The sequence below is a fragment of the Arachis hypogaea genome, chromosome 14 (genome assembly GCF_003086295.3).
Source record: "Arachis hypogaea cultivar Tifrunner chromosome 14, arahy.Tifrunner.gnm2.J5K5, whole genome shotgun sequence".
Classification (NCBI taxonomy): Eukaryota; Viridiplantae; Streptophyta; class Magnoliopsida; order Fabales; family Fabaceae; genus Arachis; species Arachis hypogaea.
The window spans coordinates 11,953,449-11,970,461 of record NC_092049.1 but is presented as its reverse complement, the minus strand read 5'-3'; the positions used below and the strand labels follow the sequence as shown (position 1 = coordinate 11,970,461).

The following is a 17,013-nucleotide window of genomic DNA, read 5'->3' as shown; positions in this document are numbered from 1 at the left end:
AAAATCGTCTCAATTTTGTCCCGCCGTCAATTTTGTTAACAGATCCCTAACGGTAGGACAACATTGAGTCAGTTTTGAAACGTTAGGAACTTAAATAGAATGATTGAAACGTTAGGGATAACTTTGGGACTTACCCCAAACGTTGGGGACAAAAACGATACTTTACTCTTATTTTTATGATATAATAAAAAAATAAAAATTAAATTATTAAACTTATTAAATTAAAAAAATTTAATAATTTAACAAATTAAGTAAATGAAGTTTTTTTTTGTTCACCCTTTGTTAGAACGTTCAAAGTAAATTTTGAAAAAAAAAATGAATAGACATTGTCATTTGTAAGTTTGTTGTTTTAATTTAACAAATTTAATAATTTAACTCTTATTTTTTATTACATAATTAAAAGAGTCATGTCACATAACATACAGAATCATTATCAACTACTACACTAAAAAAATTATTCTTAGCAACAAAAAAAAAAGTATAAATGACAATAGAACATAATATATATTAGTGACAATAGAACATAATATATATTAGTGTGTACAGATCTTTATCTATAGTGAAAATTTTCATGTATAATTTTTTTTATTCTTTCTAAGAGAATAACTCATATATAGAAATTTATATAATAAGTAAGTAGGTCTCAACTACTATTGTCTTAGAGCATTACAAATATAAACGTCTGAAATGGTCACCTACATATGCAAATTTTAAGATTGTAAGGTTCACTAGTACTTAGGGATGACAAGTAGGGAAGACCGTCCCGTTCCATTAGAAGTCTGCTCTTTGACAAATTAATTCGTTCCGTTCCGTCTAATGAGACAGTCCTAAAATTTCACCCACTCCATCTAATTGCGGATTGGCGGGTTGACGGGCTAAGCCCACCAATGAAATGGGCAAACTCATCTCAATAGTGCGCTGAATCTACTTATGAAGGATCTGGCAATATGGAACAACAAGGTATTCGGACACATCGAAAAACAAAAAAGAAAGATTTTGAGTAGACTTGGTGGAATTCAAAGGGTTCCCTCTTATGGTAAGAATCCGTTCTTAGATGATTTGGAAAGAGAGCTAAGGAAGGAGCTGGAAGATATCCTGGATAAGGAAGAAACTATGTGGATGCAAAAATCAAGAGACCAATGGCTAGTAGATGGTGATCGTAATACCAAGTATTTCCATACTAGGACAGTCATCAGAAGGAGAAAAAATAAAATTTTAAAGCTAAAGAATCAAGAAGGTGATTGAATAGAGAATTATGAGATGTTTGACAAGCATGTAGTTGATTTTTTTCGGGCCTTGTACTCTGAAAAAAATTATAGCTCTGCTAGCTTTTATTGTAGTTTTGATTACCCCATATTAGAAGATGAGATAGGGAGGAGCTTGTATAAAATTCTCTTCGAAGAGGAAGATTCAAGATGCAATCTTCAACATTGGGTCTCTTAAAGCATCGGGACCAAATGGATTTCCATCTCTTTTCTACAAAGAGCACTGGGGAATCATCAAAGACAGCGTTTTGCAGCTGGTTAGAGATTGTTGGGTCGACGCGAAACTAATAAAAGGGATTAACTCTACTTTTATAACACTTATACTAAAAGTGAAAGTCCTGGAGTATATCACACAATTCAGGCCAATTGTTCTATGCAATGTGAGCTACAAATGTATTTCTAAGATCATAGTTGAGAGATTAAAGACAGCTCTAACAGACATAATTGCCTCTTTTCAATCAAGTTTTGTTCCCGGGAGAAAGATTCATGATAATATATTGATTGCGAAAGAGCTTATACATGTGATGAAGAAGACAAAAGGTAAACACGACTTTATGGCTATTAAACATGACTTTGAAAAGGCGTATGATAGGCTTAGATGGAGATTTCTTAAACAGTGTTTGATTGACTTTGGTCTGGGAGAATCCTTTACCAGCCTAATCATGGGGTGTGTACAATCGGTCTCGTATAATGTGCTTTGGAATGGAGGAAAAACGAAGAAATTTCACCCAACCAGAGGCTTAAGACAAGGAGACCCCATGTCTCCTTACCTTTTCGTTATTGTTATGGACCGTCTCTCTCAAATGATAGAGGAGAAGGTAGAGATGGAACAATGGAGACCGATGAAAATAAGCAGAGAAGGGTCACATATTTCACACCTCCTATTTGCTGACGATCTTTTGGTTTTTGGGGAAGCTAGCAAGGAACAGGAGAAAACCATCTTGGAATGTATGGGAGAGTTTTGTCGAATGTCTGATATGAAAATTAGCGTATCTTATTCTCTAACAATGTAGGAAGAGCAAATCAGAAGGCCATCGTTGATTTGTGCCATTATCAAGAATAACAAAGCTTGGGAAGGTACTTGGGTGCTATACTAACAAACCATAGAAAAGGTAAAGAAAAGTTCAAGAATGTGATTGATAGAATGCAAAGTAAAGTAAAAGGATGGAAAGTTCAATGTTTATTCTTAGCGGAAAGAATTAATATTGCAAAGACTATCCTATGTCCACTTCAAAACTTTGACATGCAGCATTTAAGAATACCTAAAGGGGTCTGTCAACAATTAGAGAGGATGCAAAGAAGCTTCATTTTGGGAGAAGTACAAGGCCAGAAAAAAATGCACCATGTGAGCTGGAATACTTTGTGTCTGCCAAAACAAATGGGGGGTATTGGAATGAGAAAATTAGACATTATTAATGATGCTTTCATTATGAAGATGATTTAGAATTTATGGACTGAACCGGACTCTCTCTAGGCACAAGTAATATACAATAAATATATAAAAGGAAGGGAAGATGAGGTTGGAAGATCCTACAGAACAAATGACTTTTCTCTTTGAAAAGAGATGACAAAACTATGGGATAAATTACAAGACAGTTGCCACAAAATTATTGGAAACTGCAAAAGCACCTTGTTCTGGTATTACAAGTGGGTAAAAGAAGAAAATTCCTTAATCAGAGCTGTCATCAATCCAATCCCAAGAAAAAAAGAGAATGAAACTGTCTCAAAATATGTAAATCAGAATGATAACTGGAATTTCAGGGAACTTAGTCATTTGCTCTCATCATTAATTATTGATAAAATTAAATCCATCCCTCCTCCCAATGAAAGTAGCACGGATTCGATATGCTAGAATCATACACCTAATGGTATATTTTCAATTGCCTCGGCCTATAAGAAATTGTCCCCGATCAATAACACTCATAATGACATAAGATGGAGCAGCATATGGAAGTGGAAGGGACAAGAACGAGTGAAGATTTTTATATGGCAGCTTGCTCATGGTTGATTACTTACAGCAAGTAGAAAAGCAAAATTCATGGGAACAAACCCCAATTGTCGCAGGAGCCAGTAAGAAACTATTATTCATGTGATGAGAGACTATCCTAAAATAGCAATCATATGGAAATAGATTATCAATTCAGCAGTGACAGCCACTTTCTATGGCACGGATCTCTATAACTGGATAGTGCTAAATCTGGAGAATAATATTGATAAATCTTCTCTTTTTTCTTGGAAAGACGGATTCTTTATTACTTGTTGGTATTTGTGGAAATGGAGAAACCAAGAAGTTCACTCCTCACCTTTTGATAGACCTCGAAATGCTGTTTTGATCATTAGAAATGTCATATATCAGTCAAAGAAAGCTTTCAAGAAATTGAACATGAAAAAAGGAGGACAAGTGATAGCAGAGACAAAAATTGAATGGAAATCTCTCCCTATTGGATGGGTGAAACTGAATACAGATGGATCAGTAATAAAAAGTATGAAGACGGCAGGTTGTGGTGGATTGATCCAGACTCATGAAGGTGATTGGGTAGGAGGATTCATAGCAAATTTGGGAAATTATCACGCCTTCCAAGCAGAACTATGGGGTATCTTTCATGGCCTCAATATAGTATGGGACTTGGAGATGAGGAGAATAATTATCGATACTAATTCGTTGGAAGTTTACAAAGAAATAAGTAAAGGAAGAAAAAGCCAAAATTACAACTTCTTAGTTAGAGAAATTCAAAACTGAAGGATAAATTTTGGGAGATCAAAGTCATGCACACACATAGAAGTGGCAACGCCTCTGCTGAGCACTTGGCCAAAGCTAGTATAAGAAAACAATTTGAATTTTATTTCATTGATAGTCCACCTGAAGAGATGAAATATCTCTTTATAAATGATGTAAACAGGGGCACTAACCCTCCAACTAGTTATTTTTTTTTTCTTTTCTTGGGCTTAGGCCCCGCTGGTTTACCAAAAAAAAAATACTAAATAATATATATAATTTCACAATCATATTAATAAATTTATATTTTCTAAAAACATAAAAAATTATATTTTTTATATTCACAAATATTAAATTTTTTGTAATTATAAAAATTTAATAAACATAATTATAAACTAAATTTTTATCCAAAACATAATTATAAATATTCTCTCCAAAACAAAATAAACATAATCCAAAACATAATTATAAATATTGTCTTCAAAATAACATAAACATAATCCAAAACACTCAATTTTCAATTTTCATCTTCATACTCTTGTAAGTTGCGTTGAGGAAAGTTGAATTTTGGCCCAAAAAAACTACAAAAATACCCCGTACCAAAAAAAACTAAGTCCAGCGGAAAAACCCGTCCCGCCCGCCAAAGCTCGCGGTTTAAGCGTTGCAGGTTAGGTGGGCTTTTGCTCTTTGACGGCCCCAATTTTTCACCCCGACTCACCTTTTATGGCAAGTTACGCGAGGCGGCCCGACGAGTTTAGACCCGTTTGCCATCCCTACTAGCTAGTAGCACCAAAATAATAAGATGGAATCAGCATAAACCTTGACAAAAGAATAGTGAACATAATAGACTTCTGAATGTTCTTGGTAAAAGACTTCATATCTAGACTGCATCCATTCGACTTAGCCGATATTTGGCACCGATATTTAGGCATTGAATCAGGCTGAATGCATCAACAAACATTAACAGCATTTCCGTGATCGATCACAAGATTGTGGAGTATGAACAACTTGCTACCAGTGTCTTCTTGAAATATAATAGTTTCATCTTCAGACTTGAGTGTCACATTGAATGGTTTATCGTACAAAAATCTCACTCCGGCGCTGGCAGAGAAACCATATTCAGTTGTGAAGTAGGTAGGTAGATCCAAAAACAAGGAAACAGAGTCGCAATCTGTGTGTGGACAAGAACATGGCACAAAATTTGCATTTGGATTCATGGCCACACTTGGCACTGTAACGCAATGTGTCCTTGCAACCGTGTTTGGCATTGGGACATGAAACTTTAACGGATTCTAATACTTTCTCCAAGGCTCTGCAATATTTCGTACTAATTAGTAAGGAGGAGCATGAGCCACACTTGTTAAAAATGCGACGGCAGCAAACAGAGCAAGCAATATGACCATTTTTACACTGATACATGAAAACGTGCATAAGATTTAGACAAGAACAGATGAGTTTTAAAATAGGTGTGAGAGAGAGAAAGAAGCATACCTGATAGACTGGAATGATGAGGCGATCAAAGCAAATTAAGGAATCAAGGACGTCTAGGTCTGAAAGGAAGATATTGAAAGACCTATCTTCAACAGAAGAAGCTTTCTTACTTGTTGCTTTGACTGTGACAAGTTTGTTATTATTTTTTGCATTAGTAGCTTTAGAGACTTGTGCTTTCACCGTTTCTATGATCTCATTCTGTCTACTCTCTTCATAACTCAAACTCATGTATAGACACTCGTCGCTAGAAAGAGAGGCTAAGAAGCTGAATGAAAAAAGTAAATGCAGTAACGTCTAACGAGGGGTTTCGCGGGGTAGTAGAAACCCAATGGGTGTTCACTCCTTTCAGTTAAGACTAGTTGCAGTGTTGTTTTTCAATTCATCCATTGTAAAAATGAAAATAAAAAGGAAGGATTATGCTATATATACACTAAAATCAGTTACCAAAGTTAGCCATTAGTATAAAATACATGTTGAAATATAAATACATATTGAAAATAAATTAAACCACAGGTTATGCTACGTTAGGGCTGGCAATATATACTCTACCCACGGGTACCCAACCCGAACAAACCCGTTCGGATAGGGTTGTCTACCCTACCTAGGGTAGGGTACGATACGAATTTGCCTGCGGATATGGTAGGGTACGGGTTTAGGGTGTACCCTACCTGCACCTCTAATATATTATATAAAATATATGTAAAAGTTATGTATGTAGTGAAGAAAGTGAGTGTTGAACTCACAATCTTCCTCTTATAAATATTTGAAATAATCACTAAACTCGTTGATGACCATATTATTTGTAATTTTATGTTGGATTTCTTTAAGATTTTATTGTTTTTAATTTTAATTTGAACTTAGTTTTTTATTTTCTATTTTATTAATATGTATGAAATTTGGAATGGTTGAATTTTATATTTGTTTGAAAATTTTTTATTTTTCTGTAGGTAAGGTCGGGTAGGGTAGGGTTTAGATAATTTTAGGGTGCGGGTAGAGTTAGGGTTGAGAGATTCTCAACCCGCGAATATGATAGGGTAGAGTTTTAAGAAAGTTTTCAATTCGCGGGTAGGGTTAGGGTAGAGTCTAAACCCTACCCTACCCTACCCATTGCCAGCTTATGCTATGTGTACACCAAAATCAGCCATTAGTATAAAATACATGTTGGAATATAAATACACATTGAAAATAAATTAAACCACACATGTATTTATATATAAATATATTTGGTAACTGATTTTAGTGTATAAATAACATTTTCCTTAAATCACACATATATTTATACACAAATATATTGATGGCTGATTTTAATGGCTAATTTTAGCTATTTCTCGAAAAAGAAATATATGCACCCCTTTTTAAAACACATCACATGTGACATGACGTAGCAAAAAGTATTTTTATTGGAATAAATAGTTAATTTGAATAGGTCTATAAATAATTTTTTTATCTTTTAATTTATAAAAAAATATAATATTAAATTTGATAGAATTCGTAAAATTAAATTATAATTTTTTAAAAATATTTAAATATTTATAAAAAAAGTTAAAAAATAATATTTTTTATAATAATATTTTTTATCACTTTTCTTTTAAAATAAACACTTTTAGAACTAAAAAATTAAATACAAAATAATTTATTTATGAATTATTTTTAATATAATTATTTATTATTTATTTTTTAAAAAAAATTTAATTAAATTATTTATTCAAATTAAACCAAAGTCTAAGAAACTAACTATAATATAAACCAATTTCTTTTTATTTTTAAATTTAAAATTCTAAAAATTAGGATAATAAAAAATTGTTTTTTTAACTAATTAATTCCACTGGCTACAGTTAAACCAAAACTATTCACACTTTGCTATTATATTATTATTGGAAAATTATCAGGTGTTCCAAATACTTTTATGGAACATGACTGTTCCAATAAGCAAAAGGTTCCATATTAATTTTATCGTTTAGCAACTTTTTAAAAGACTCTATAAAATCCTCTAAATTAGACATTAAATGACATAAATGGGCAGTTATAAGAGGTTCGCTGCTCCTTGGATTGCTGGCTTTCAATAACGGGCTTAATTGTTTGGAAAAGTTATCAATAATTTTTTAAGCAATAAATAAATAAATTTCAACCTAGTAATGATTTAAAAAATATAAATTCTAATATTTAAAACATTTGTATCTATTTATGAGTATCATTTATCATCAATAGTTTTAAAATTTAGGGTAAAGTATCGTTTTTGTCCCTAACGTTTGGGGTAAGTCTTAAAGTTGTCCCTAACGTTTCAATCGTCCTATTTAAGTCCCTAACGTTTCAAAATTGACTCAATGTTGTCCTGCCGTTAGGGATCCGTTAATAGAATTGACGGCGGGACAAAATTGAGACGATTTTAAAACGTTAGGGACTTAAATATGACAAAAACGTTAGGGACAAAAACAATACGTAAAAATAAATTTTAATTTAATTTTATCTTTCAATAATATTAATTTTTTATTGTAGATAGTATTCAATTATTTTTTAATTACATCTAAATAAATTACACTTAATCACATTACTTTTATTTTAAATAAATTTATTTTTTTATAATTTTAAAGAATTTTGATACATTAGAGACAAAAGGTATAATTTATATTTTATTGTATATATATTATTTTTTTCTTTTCTGCAAGTTTATATACTAGTCATTCTACAAACGTTTGATGATAACTAAAAATTTTTAAGAGTAAAATTATAAAAAAATAATTTATTTAAAATAAAAGTAATATGATTAAATGTAATTTACTTAGATGTGATTAAAAAAAATTGGATACTATGTATAGTAAAAAATTGATATTATTGAAGGATAAAATTAAAATTTATTTTTATGTATCATTTTTGTCCCCAATATTTTCGTTCTATTTAAGTCCCTAACGTTTCAAAATCGTCTCAATTTTGTCCCGCCGTCAATCCTATTAACGGATCCCTAACGGCAGGACAACATTGAGTCAGTTTTGAAACGTTATGGACTTAAATAGGACGATTGAAACGTTAGGAACAACTTTGCAACTTACTCCAAACGTTGAGGACAAAAATGATACTTTACTCTAAAATTTAAATCCGTTATAATATACCACTAATCAATTAAATTTCATACTTATCATCTCAATTGAATTAAAATATGATAGTTAAATATAATTAATATTTAATTAAAATAGCTATAATAACAACTTTTAATTATAAATATTCAGAATATATAATGTTAGATTTACTTAAACATATTTAATAACACTTTTATCAATATTAGTCTATTTTATATCTTCTGGATCAAATAAATTATTTAAAATATCTCTAAGTATGTTTAGCTTTAACACAACAACAAATACTTATTTAGTATACATTCTAATATATTATGATTAATAAAGTTTATTTATACTTCTATATTATATTTTTTGTATTTTTATTCTCAATCATTTTTCTTAACTCTTTTCTTTAATTATTTTCAAACATAAACTAAAAAAATTTTAAAATTTAAAATTACACCATAGAATATTATCTTAAAAAAATATTCACACCAACAAATAAAAATAAATTTATCTACTTATAATTGAGTATACTAGATAATTATATTATCTATTATATAAAAACACTAGAAAATACAAATAAATCAATATGGACAAAAATAACATTATGAACAAAAATACTAATTTTGTAATTAAGTCTTTACCGTAACAAAAACGTTAAAATTAATAGAATATTTTGTTAAATTATATAAAATTTTAAGTCAAATATTGGGCATATTCATTCTGAATATTATGTTAATTCTAGTATTTTTGTCACGACAATGACTTAATTATAAAATCTGATATGGTATAATGACTCAATCGAAAAGAAAAAACAGTATATGGACTTAATTGAAAATTCAAACTATAAGGATCGACAAAATAATTAAACCAAAAAAATATAGAATTTAATTTTTAATACTCGGACAGCATAAAATGTTTTGCACATTCGTGTAACCAACATCTATTTTTTTGGATAACCATTCACGCGATCAATAAAAATAGTAATTATTTTTTATGATGTGGTATTTGTGATTAAATGCACATATAAAATTTTGTACGTATCAGTTAAATTCTAAAATATATCCATGATTTAAAGTTATCTTTTTATATTTAAATATAAAAATTATTTGTTACATTATACACAAATTAACGTAAGCAAATATGTAAATATTTTTTATTTGACTTTAAATAAAATACTAATAATACTTTTATAATGTAAAATTAAAAAAAAAACATATGAAATCTTAAGTTCAAATTTACCATTGTGAGAGTCTTATTCTAATTGTTATATATTACGTTATTTTTAGAGATTATACAAAAACTAAATGAAGCAAAATATATATATGTTTAAATTAGTATATTTTAATTTCACGCGATTTCACAGTCTTTTATATTAATATTTTACTTGAATCAATATGTTATTGCTAATATTGTAAAAGTTTTAAGACCCGTTTAAAAAAAGATTAGGTGATACGCAGTTTTGGTTCGCATAATTTATTTAACTATGACTGGACTCATAAAGAAGTCTTAAAAATCTTTCTACAAGTGTTAATGTTATCAGAGGAAAATTGAATAAGGGAACTACCAGTTAAAAACCACCTATAAACCACTCAAATTGCACATTCACAACATATTTTTCACAATATTTTTTATATTAAATCTGAATGATTAAATAAGTTGGACCGAAAAAGTTACAGATTCGTACCATGGAATAGGTGATAAGCTTCCTATATTATTAGATTAGATACTAGATATTTGGACTCAATATATGTCTAGAGAGAGTATCCTATTATTTGAAAATAGTGTAGTCATATATATAAGTTCTCATTATCTGATTAGATAATATACATTGGATATAATATCTGCATTCAAAGTCTTCTCATTCCCAATGCAATAAACAAAAAACATAAAAAGGCTGAGTAACACTAAAACATCTTCTACTCATATGACCTAAATATGCAAATTTCAAAAGCGCGAGGTTGACCGGCACCAAAATAATCAGTTGGAATGAGCAGAAACCTTGATGAAAGAATAGTCGCCATAGCAGAGTTTTGAGTGTTTTTTGTAAAAGAATTCATCACCAGACTGCATCCATTTGACTTGGCCGAAATTTGGCACCGATAGTTAGGCAATAACTCTGGCTGAATGCAGAAAACACTGACAGCATTTCCAAGACCCGCCACAAAATTCTTTACTATGAACAACTTTCCACCATTCACTTCTTGAAGTATAGTGACGTCATCATCGTCATCATCAGAATTCAGTGTGACCTTGAAAGGCTTATCGTACAAAAACCTCACTCCGGCGCTGGCAGACGAACCATGCTCAGTTCTATAGTGGGCGGGTAGATCCGAGAATGATGAAACGAAGTCACAATCTGAGTGTGGACAAGAGCATGGGACAAAGTTGCATTGGGATTCGTGGCCAGACTTGTCACTGTAACGGAGTGTTTCCGTGCAACCGTATTCGGCATTAGCGCATGGCACTTTAACAGATTCCAGAACTTTCTCCAAGGCTCTGTTACGAATGGAACCTATTGGCAAGAAGCAGGAGGCACACTTTTTCTCAAGAATGCGCGAGCAGCAAACAGAGCAAGCAACATGACCATTTTCACACTGATTTACAACCACAATGGAAATGAAAATAAAGTCATTGGATCATAACTTCCATTTCACAGTGGAATAAAGAGAGAAGTAGAGGATAAGATACCTGATAGACTGGAGTGGTGAAAGGATTAAAGCAAATGGGGCAATCAAGGACGTCTGGATCTGAAAGGGAGAAACTGAAGGACTTATCTTGTGTAGAAGAACCTTTCTTACCTGAGGCTTTGACTGATACAGGTTCATCATCAGGAACTTGTTCTTTGTTTGCGCGAGAGCGATCTTGTTTACGCTTTCGGCTTGTGGCTGCTATGACTTTCTTCATTTCTATGATCTTTCTTTCCGTCTAATCTTTTCACAACTGAAACTCATATAAAGAGACTAGAGACGTAGAGCGAGGCACAGAAGCTGAATAGCCCCAAATTTATTTTCATTAAAAAATCAGCTAATCAATAGAGAGGCCATCTGCCAAGTACCAAGGCAGTATCGCTTTGTATTCTATGGTGGCATGGGAAAAGCGTGGTTAGGACTTAGGAGGTTGACCGATCAATAAGTATTGGACACTTGGCAAGAGAATTATAACAGAAGAATAGTTAATTAATGTGGAAACCGAGTAAAGTAGGAAAATTTACTGGAATGTTACTGCAACGGTATAAGTGGAATTTGAACCCCAAAAAAGTTAGGTTTATGTTATGAAATTTGGACTTAGGTTAAAAAGGAAATAAAACAATATCAATATGTCCAAAAAAATCGTAGAGTCCATAAAATTTGATGATAAATATCTTTTTTTGTTATCCAAATACAAAATAAGTAACATCAATCAGTGCAAAAAAAAGTAACAAGTTTACAATTCTTGATTAGAAAGAAAGAAAAAAACTAAAAGAACAAATTTACTCGAGTAAATAGTAAAAATAAAAAAATGTTAAATAGATGTTTGAAATCAAATTTTTTTAAAATAAAGTGGTTTATATTAAGACACAAATTTAGAATAATTTTGTATCAATTATATATTAATATTGGAGTTTAGATTTTAGATTTTTTTCTTTTTATAGAATTTATGGAAGAAATTTTCTTTAAAAAGAATTTACATATACGAAATATTTGCATAAAAAAATTACATAAATATTTCAGAAAAAATTTCAGTACATACGAAATTCTATGTTATATGTTTGTCGATGATAGTCAATGGAGTCTAACAATTTAGTATAAAAGAAAGACAATACTAAATTATGGGAGGTCACCATTATCTCCATGCATATTTTTAAATTGTGTAAATAATTGGTTTAAGAAATTTTTTTTAACTAAAAATAAAGAGATTTGAACCCGTAATTTATTAGATAAGTATGGAGAGATTATGTCATTTGAGCTATAACTCATTAGCAAAAAACTTAAGCAAACTTAGCCAAAGTAATAAAATTGAGTAGAATTTGATTGATTTAAGATTATTTGTAAAATTTAAATATTATCTGAGGCAGAAAGCAAACTCAGTTTGATGAGATATTTTTTTATTTTATTTTGAGTTAACAATGGAAGAAAGAGGATGAGTCATGTTTGATGTTAGAGATGTAACAGATATTATATTTATTTTAAAGAAAATATTGTATCAATTCAAATATATTGATTGTTTTATTAAATTTGTTGTTTCAATGGTAATAGTAAATAAGTTAACAATTTTTTAGTTTTGTTTCACAATTTTAATTTAAAGAAAAAATGGACATTTTCTTGTTGGTGTCTCATTATTCCAATTTTAGTGATGATGTAAACAAAAAAAAAATTAAAAAAATAAAAAGAAAACATGCAATTTGTGAAAGAAAAATAAAATGCTAAAATTAAAATAAAGTATTAGAAGATGAAAATGATAAAAAATTTATAAAAAAATAAAGAACTTTAATTAAAAAATAGATAATAAAATACAAATTTTAATTCAGCCTTCTTAAAAATTATTTAAGATTTCCTATTTACTTTGTACTATTAGGGAGACTAAGAATGATTTTGGATTTCGAAGTGTTTTGTAAGAAGGAATGAACTAGTTATTCACAATTTTTGTCCAAAATTCTAGTTACAGAATAATCTAATGTTAATTGACAGTGAATCCTACAATGTGTTAGTGTGTGTTTGGATTTCACACGTTTGCATAAAATTGATTTTACAAAATTGATTTTGATGAAAAGTAAGTTTGGATTAACGTGATTTATGTTTGATAATATTTGTATTAAAATTGATTATAGCAAAATAAATGTTGTTTGAATTATACTATTTAAAATCACTTTTAGATAAAAAATTACTAAAAGAGACATCAATTTAAATTTTTTTTGTATACATGGAAAAACAGAACCTAACAAAAATAATATAAAAAATATTTATTATATAAATAAATAAATACAATAAAAAAATATGAAAGAGAGTACTATAAATTTTATAATGTTAAACAAAAAAAAATATTCTATAATTTTTTAATATTACCCGTACTCTTTCATTTAGTATTATTTTGGACTATAAATTTTTATTATTTATGGTTCTATTGTTATTTATAATTAATTTTTTATTTATTTTGTCTTTTTTTATAGGATCATAGTTTATATTATACAAAATTTTGATAATAAACGTAGTAAATAATAATTACAATTACAAATTTTACAAAATCAAAATAAAAAATAAAAAATTAATATAAAACAAAAATAGAGTACATCAAAGAATAGAAAAAAATCGATAAAAAATAATAAAAATTTCATAAAACCAACAACATATATCATATGAACAAAAAAATACAAACTAAATAAAATTCATATGAATAAAATAAATTAAAAAAATAAAAAAAATTTTATACACAACATAAATACAATGTAATAAAAGATAGAAAAAAAAGAATTCATATGAACAAAAAATAATAAAAAATTATAAAAATTAATAAAATACCTAAAAATTATAGTACAACAAAAAAAAATCAACAATATTTGTCGTATGTATAAAAGAAATATAATAAAATAAATAAAAAAATCATATAAACAAAGTCAAACAAAAATAAAAAAAAATCATAAAAAATATACATATAAAAAATAGTATAGGAAATGATAAAAAAACACATATAAAAACATAACATCAGAAATCGTAACACTAAAAATTAAAATATGAAAATGAGTACTAAAAATAATAAACAATTAAAATATTCAATTTACTAGTAACTGAAACAAATCTGAACGATTTTGATTGAAAGAAAAATGAAAGAAAGAACTATGAAAAAGTAGAAAGAACTAGAGAGAACTACTATGAAGCTTATAGTTATTGGTATCCTTTTTATAGAAAAAAATGAAGGGTAAGGTTAGTAAAAAAAGAAGAAATTTTTTCACCTAATTTTTTAAAGATAATTAGCAACCATAAACGTGAAAAGTAGAAGCTACAAATTTTAGCTTCTTTTCAACGTGGGTTCAGAGGCAGAATCATTTCTGCATTTAGAAAGAAAAAAATTACCAAGAATAAAAGTAAAATTTTCAAAAAGCTCAAACGCACTTCTTTCTTCGTCAACGTGTTTGCCAAAAATTCAATTAACAATTATTTTCTGCACTTTTTGGCTTGATAATGTATTGCTATCATTGACAACTATTCCCGCACTTTTGACTTTCATGTTCTATTAGGCTCATCCTTAAACGCTCCTTGCTAAGTATGGAGTGCTGTACACCTTGTGAATTTGTAAATCTGAACTCTTCATTTATTATATTTTATTTGAATGACCTGGATTTAAAAAGGTAACCTGTTAATCAGGTTAATCATTTTTTGATAAGTTTTAGATTTTTTTTTATAAGTCTCAGGTATTGGGCTGAAGTTCAAAATAAAAAAATAGTATATAAATATTAAAAATAACATGTTTGTAAAAAAAATTATTGGACTTTAAAATTAAAATAAATAATACATAAAAAATAAATTGAAAATTCATGTACTAAATTTAGAAAAAAAGATATATTAGAATCTTAAAAAAAATAATATTAAATATATATTATGTATATAATATTAAAATTTAAATAAAATTTGTTTTGTGTGAAATAAAATTATAATATTAAATATAAACACAATGCTAAAAAATTTTGTGTTATATATATATATATATATATATATATATATATATATATATATATATAATTTAAATAAATTTTGTTTTATGTGAAATAAAATTATAATATTAAATATAAATACAATGATAAAAAATTTTGTGTTATATATATATATATAATTTTATTTTGTGAGAAACAAAATTAAAACATTAAATATGAACAGAATGATCAAAGATTTTGTATTATACTAATTTAATTAAAAAAACATATATACAACGTAAAAAGCAAACAAACATATAATAATTTTATTTTGTGCGAAACAAAAATTCATAAAAATTTTTATTAACAATTTTTTTATTGAAATATGTCATTTTACTATATTTATAATATATTATTTGGGATAATTATATTATTTTAGTTAATATATATTATTTAAAAAATATTTAAAATTTATTATTTTGTATTAAGAATATTATTAAAAATATATTATTAGTTTTTCTTAAAATAATATATTTTTTTCTTTGGTTCAAATACTATGACAATAAATTTTTTTTACGTAACTGTGTCTACTCAATAAATATTATATTCATTTATTTCTATATTGTATGTAAAATAAATAATTAATGTTTAAAAAAGTTAATAAAAAAAAATATTCTTTTTTTTTTACCAACTCTTAGGTGAATATAAAGACTATGTCATTTGAACTATAACTCAGTTAACAAAGAAAGAAATATTCTTAATTATATATTAAATAAAATAATTATTTATTAGGCTCATTCTTATACAAATAAAAATTTTTCTTAGTTTTATATAGGTAATATTTTATACCAATTAGCTTCAAAATTTAATTATTTTTTGAATAAATTAATAAAAATAATACAAATAATTATTTAAATATAATTGTATTTTAATTTTTCATTCTATTACGTACACGTTGAGGATAATTTGCTCATGTATCTTGTGCTTTGATTGCGTTGTCATCCGAGAATCATGGCGCCTTCATGGAGACCGGGTTCTTCTACAAAATCAGTTTTACGTTTGGAGTTAGCCAACCAGCAGCGACGACAGACAGCGTCTTCCTTTTCTATGGCAGCAATTTTTCGGGCTTTGAAGATCCATTTATGGTAGATGTGGAATGGGGCGGGTTCAAGAGCATCAAAATCTGTGGCTAGACAGAACAATAGTGGAAGCACCTGCTAGCAAACAAAATAGTGAAAATGCTTGAAGACATCACATCAACAATAACACAATAACAGAGAAAGTCGATCAAATTTTTCTGAGTACTTTTCTGGTGTAAAGATAATCCTGTGTTAAACGAGCGAATTAGTTTTTTTTGTTAGTGCCGGTTTGTTTGTTCAGCCCATGACAAAAAAAATAACAATAATAAATAAATTTAATTTACCTAATTACTTTTGATAGCAGGTTAACTTTTAAAGAGTACTGCACTCCCTACTTTACCTAGAGTGCACTAGCTTTCGCCGTTCTATTATTATAATTGACAGATTCGTCTTTGACATAACATACCCCAATTATTTAAATTTAGTTCAATTTTGATTAAAATTGTTCTTTTGGTAGTGTCAATTAAAATTTTTTCCTAATATATTAAAATTGAATTGTTAAAAATTAAATAATATAGCATAAATTCATAATAAAATTATCTTATATTTATTTACTTAAAACAACTTTTTTTTTAAATGTTGCCTATCATTTTTATTATCAAATTAGTGTATGTTTCCGTACACTGTACAGGATAATTAATAAAAATATATAAATTTTTTTATTAAAAGAGATTAAACAAAAAATATATAATAATTATTACTACAAATATTTTATAAAATTATAATTAAAATTAAAGTT

At 28.0% G+C, this 17,013-nt stretch overlaps 2 protein-coding genes across 2 annotated transcripts; both read right to left on the bottom strand.

Moving 5' to 3' along the window:
- Positions 1 to 4,931: 4,931 nt before the first annotated feature.
- Positions 4,932 to 5,700, bottom strand: LOC112742247 (E3 ubiquitin-protein ligase SINA-like 4). The gene is made up of 3 exons (XM_025791485.1): positions 5,473 to 5,700; positions 5,238 to 5,391; positions 4,932 to 5,152 (listed from the first exon to the last, which is right to left on the bottom strand). The coding sequence occupies exons 1-3, from the start codon at positions 5,698 to 5,700 to the stop codon at positions 4,932 to 4,934; spliced, it is 603 nt and encodes a 200-aa protein (XP_025647270.1).
- A 4,615-nt stretch (positions 5,701 to 10,315) lies between these two features.
- On the bottom strand, positions 10,316 to 11,572 carry LOC112741524 (E3 ubiquitin-protein ligase SINA-like 10). Its single transcript, XM_025790538.3, has 2 exons — positions 11,220 to 11,572; positions 10,316 to 11,125 (listed from the first exon to the last, which is right to left on the bottom strand). Exons 1-2 carry the CDS (start codon positions 11,433 to 11,435, stop codon positions 10,448 to 10,450), a joined length of 894 nt encoding a protein of 297 aa, XP_025646323.1. The 5' UTR covers positions 11,436 to 11,572; the 3' UTR covers positions 10,316 to 10,447.
- Positions 11,573 to 17,013: the final 5,441 nt, after the last annotated feature.

Excerpts from the sequence above, each read along its gene's own strand:
- LOC112742247 (XM_025791485.1), bottom strand. The coding sequence starts at position 5,700 with ATGAGTTTGAGTTATGAAGAGAGTAGACAGAATGAGATCATAGAAACG. Across the intron at positions 5,392-5,472 it reads TCATCATTCCAGTCTATCAG|TGTAAAAATGGTCATATTGC; the intron begins GTATGCTTCTTT and ends TTCATGTATCAG. Across the intron at positions 5,153-5,237 it reads ATGTCCCAATGCCAAACACG|ATTGCGACTCTGTTTCCTTG; the intron begins GTTGCAAGGACA and ends GTCCACACACAG.
- LOC112741524 (XM_025790538.3), bottom strand. The coding sequence starts at position 11,435 with ATGAAGAAAGTCATAGCAGCCACAAGCCGAAAGCGTAAACAAGATCGC. Across the intron at positions 11,126-11,219 it reads TCACCACTCCAGTCTATCAG|TGTGAAAATGGTCATGTTGC; the intron begins GTATCTTATCCT and ends GTTGTAAATCAG.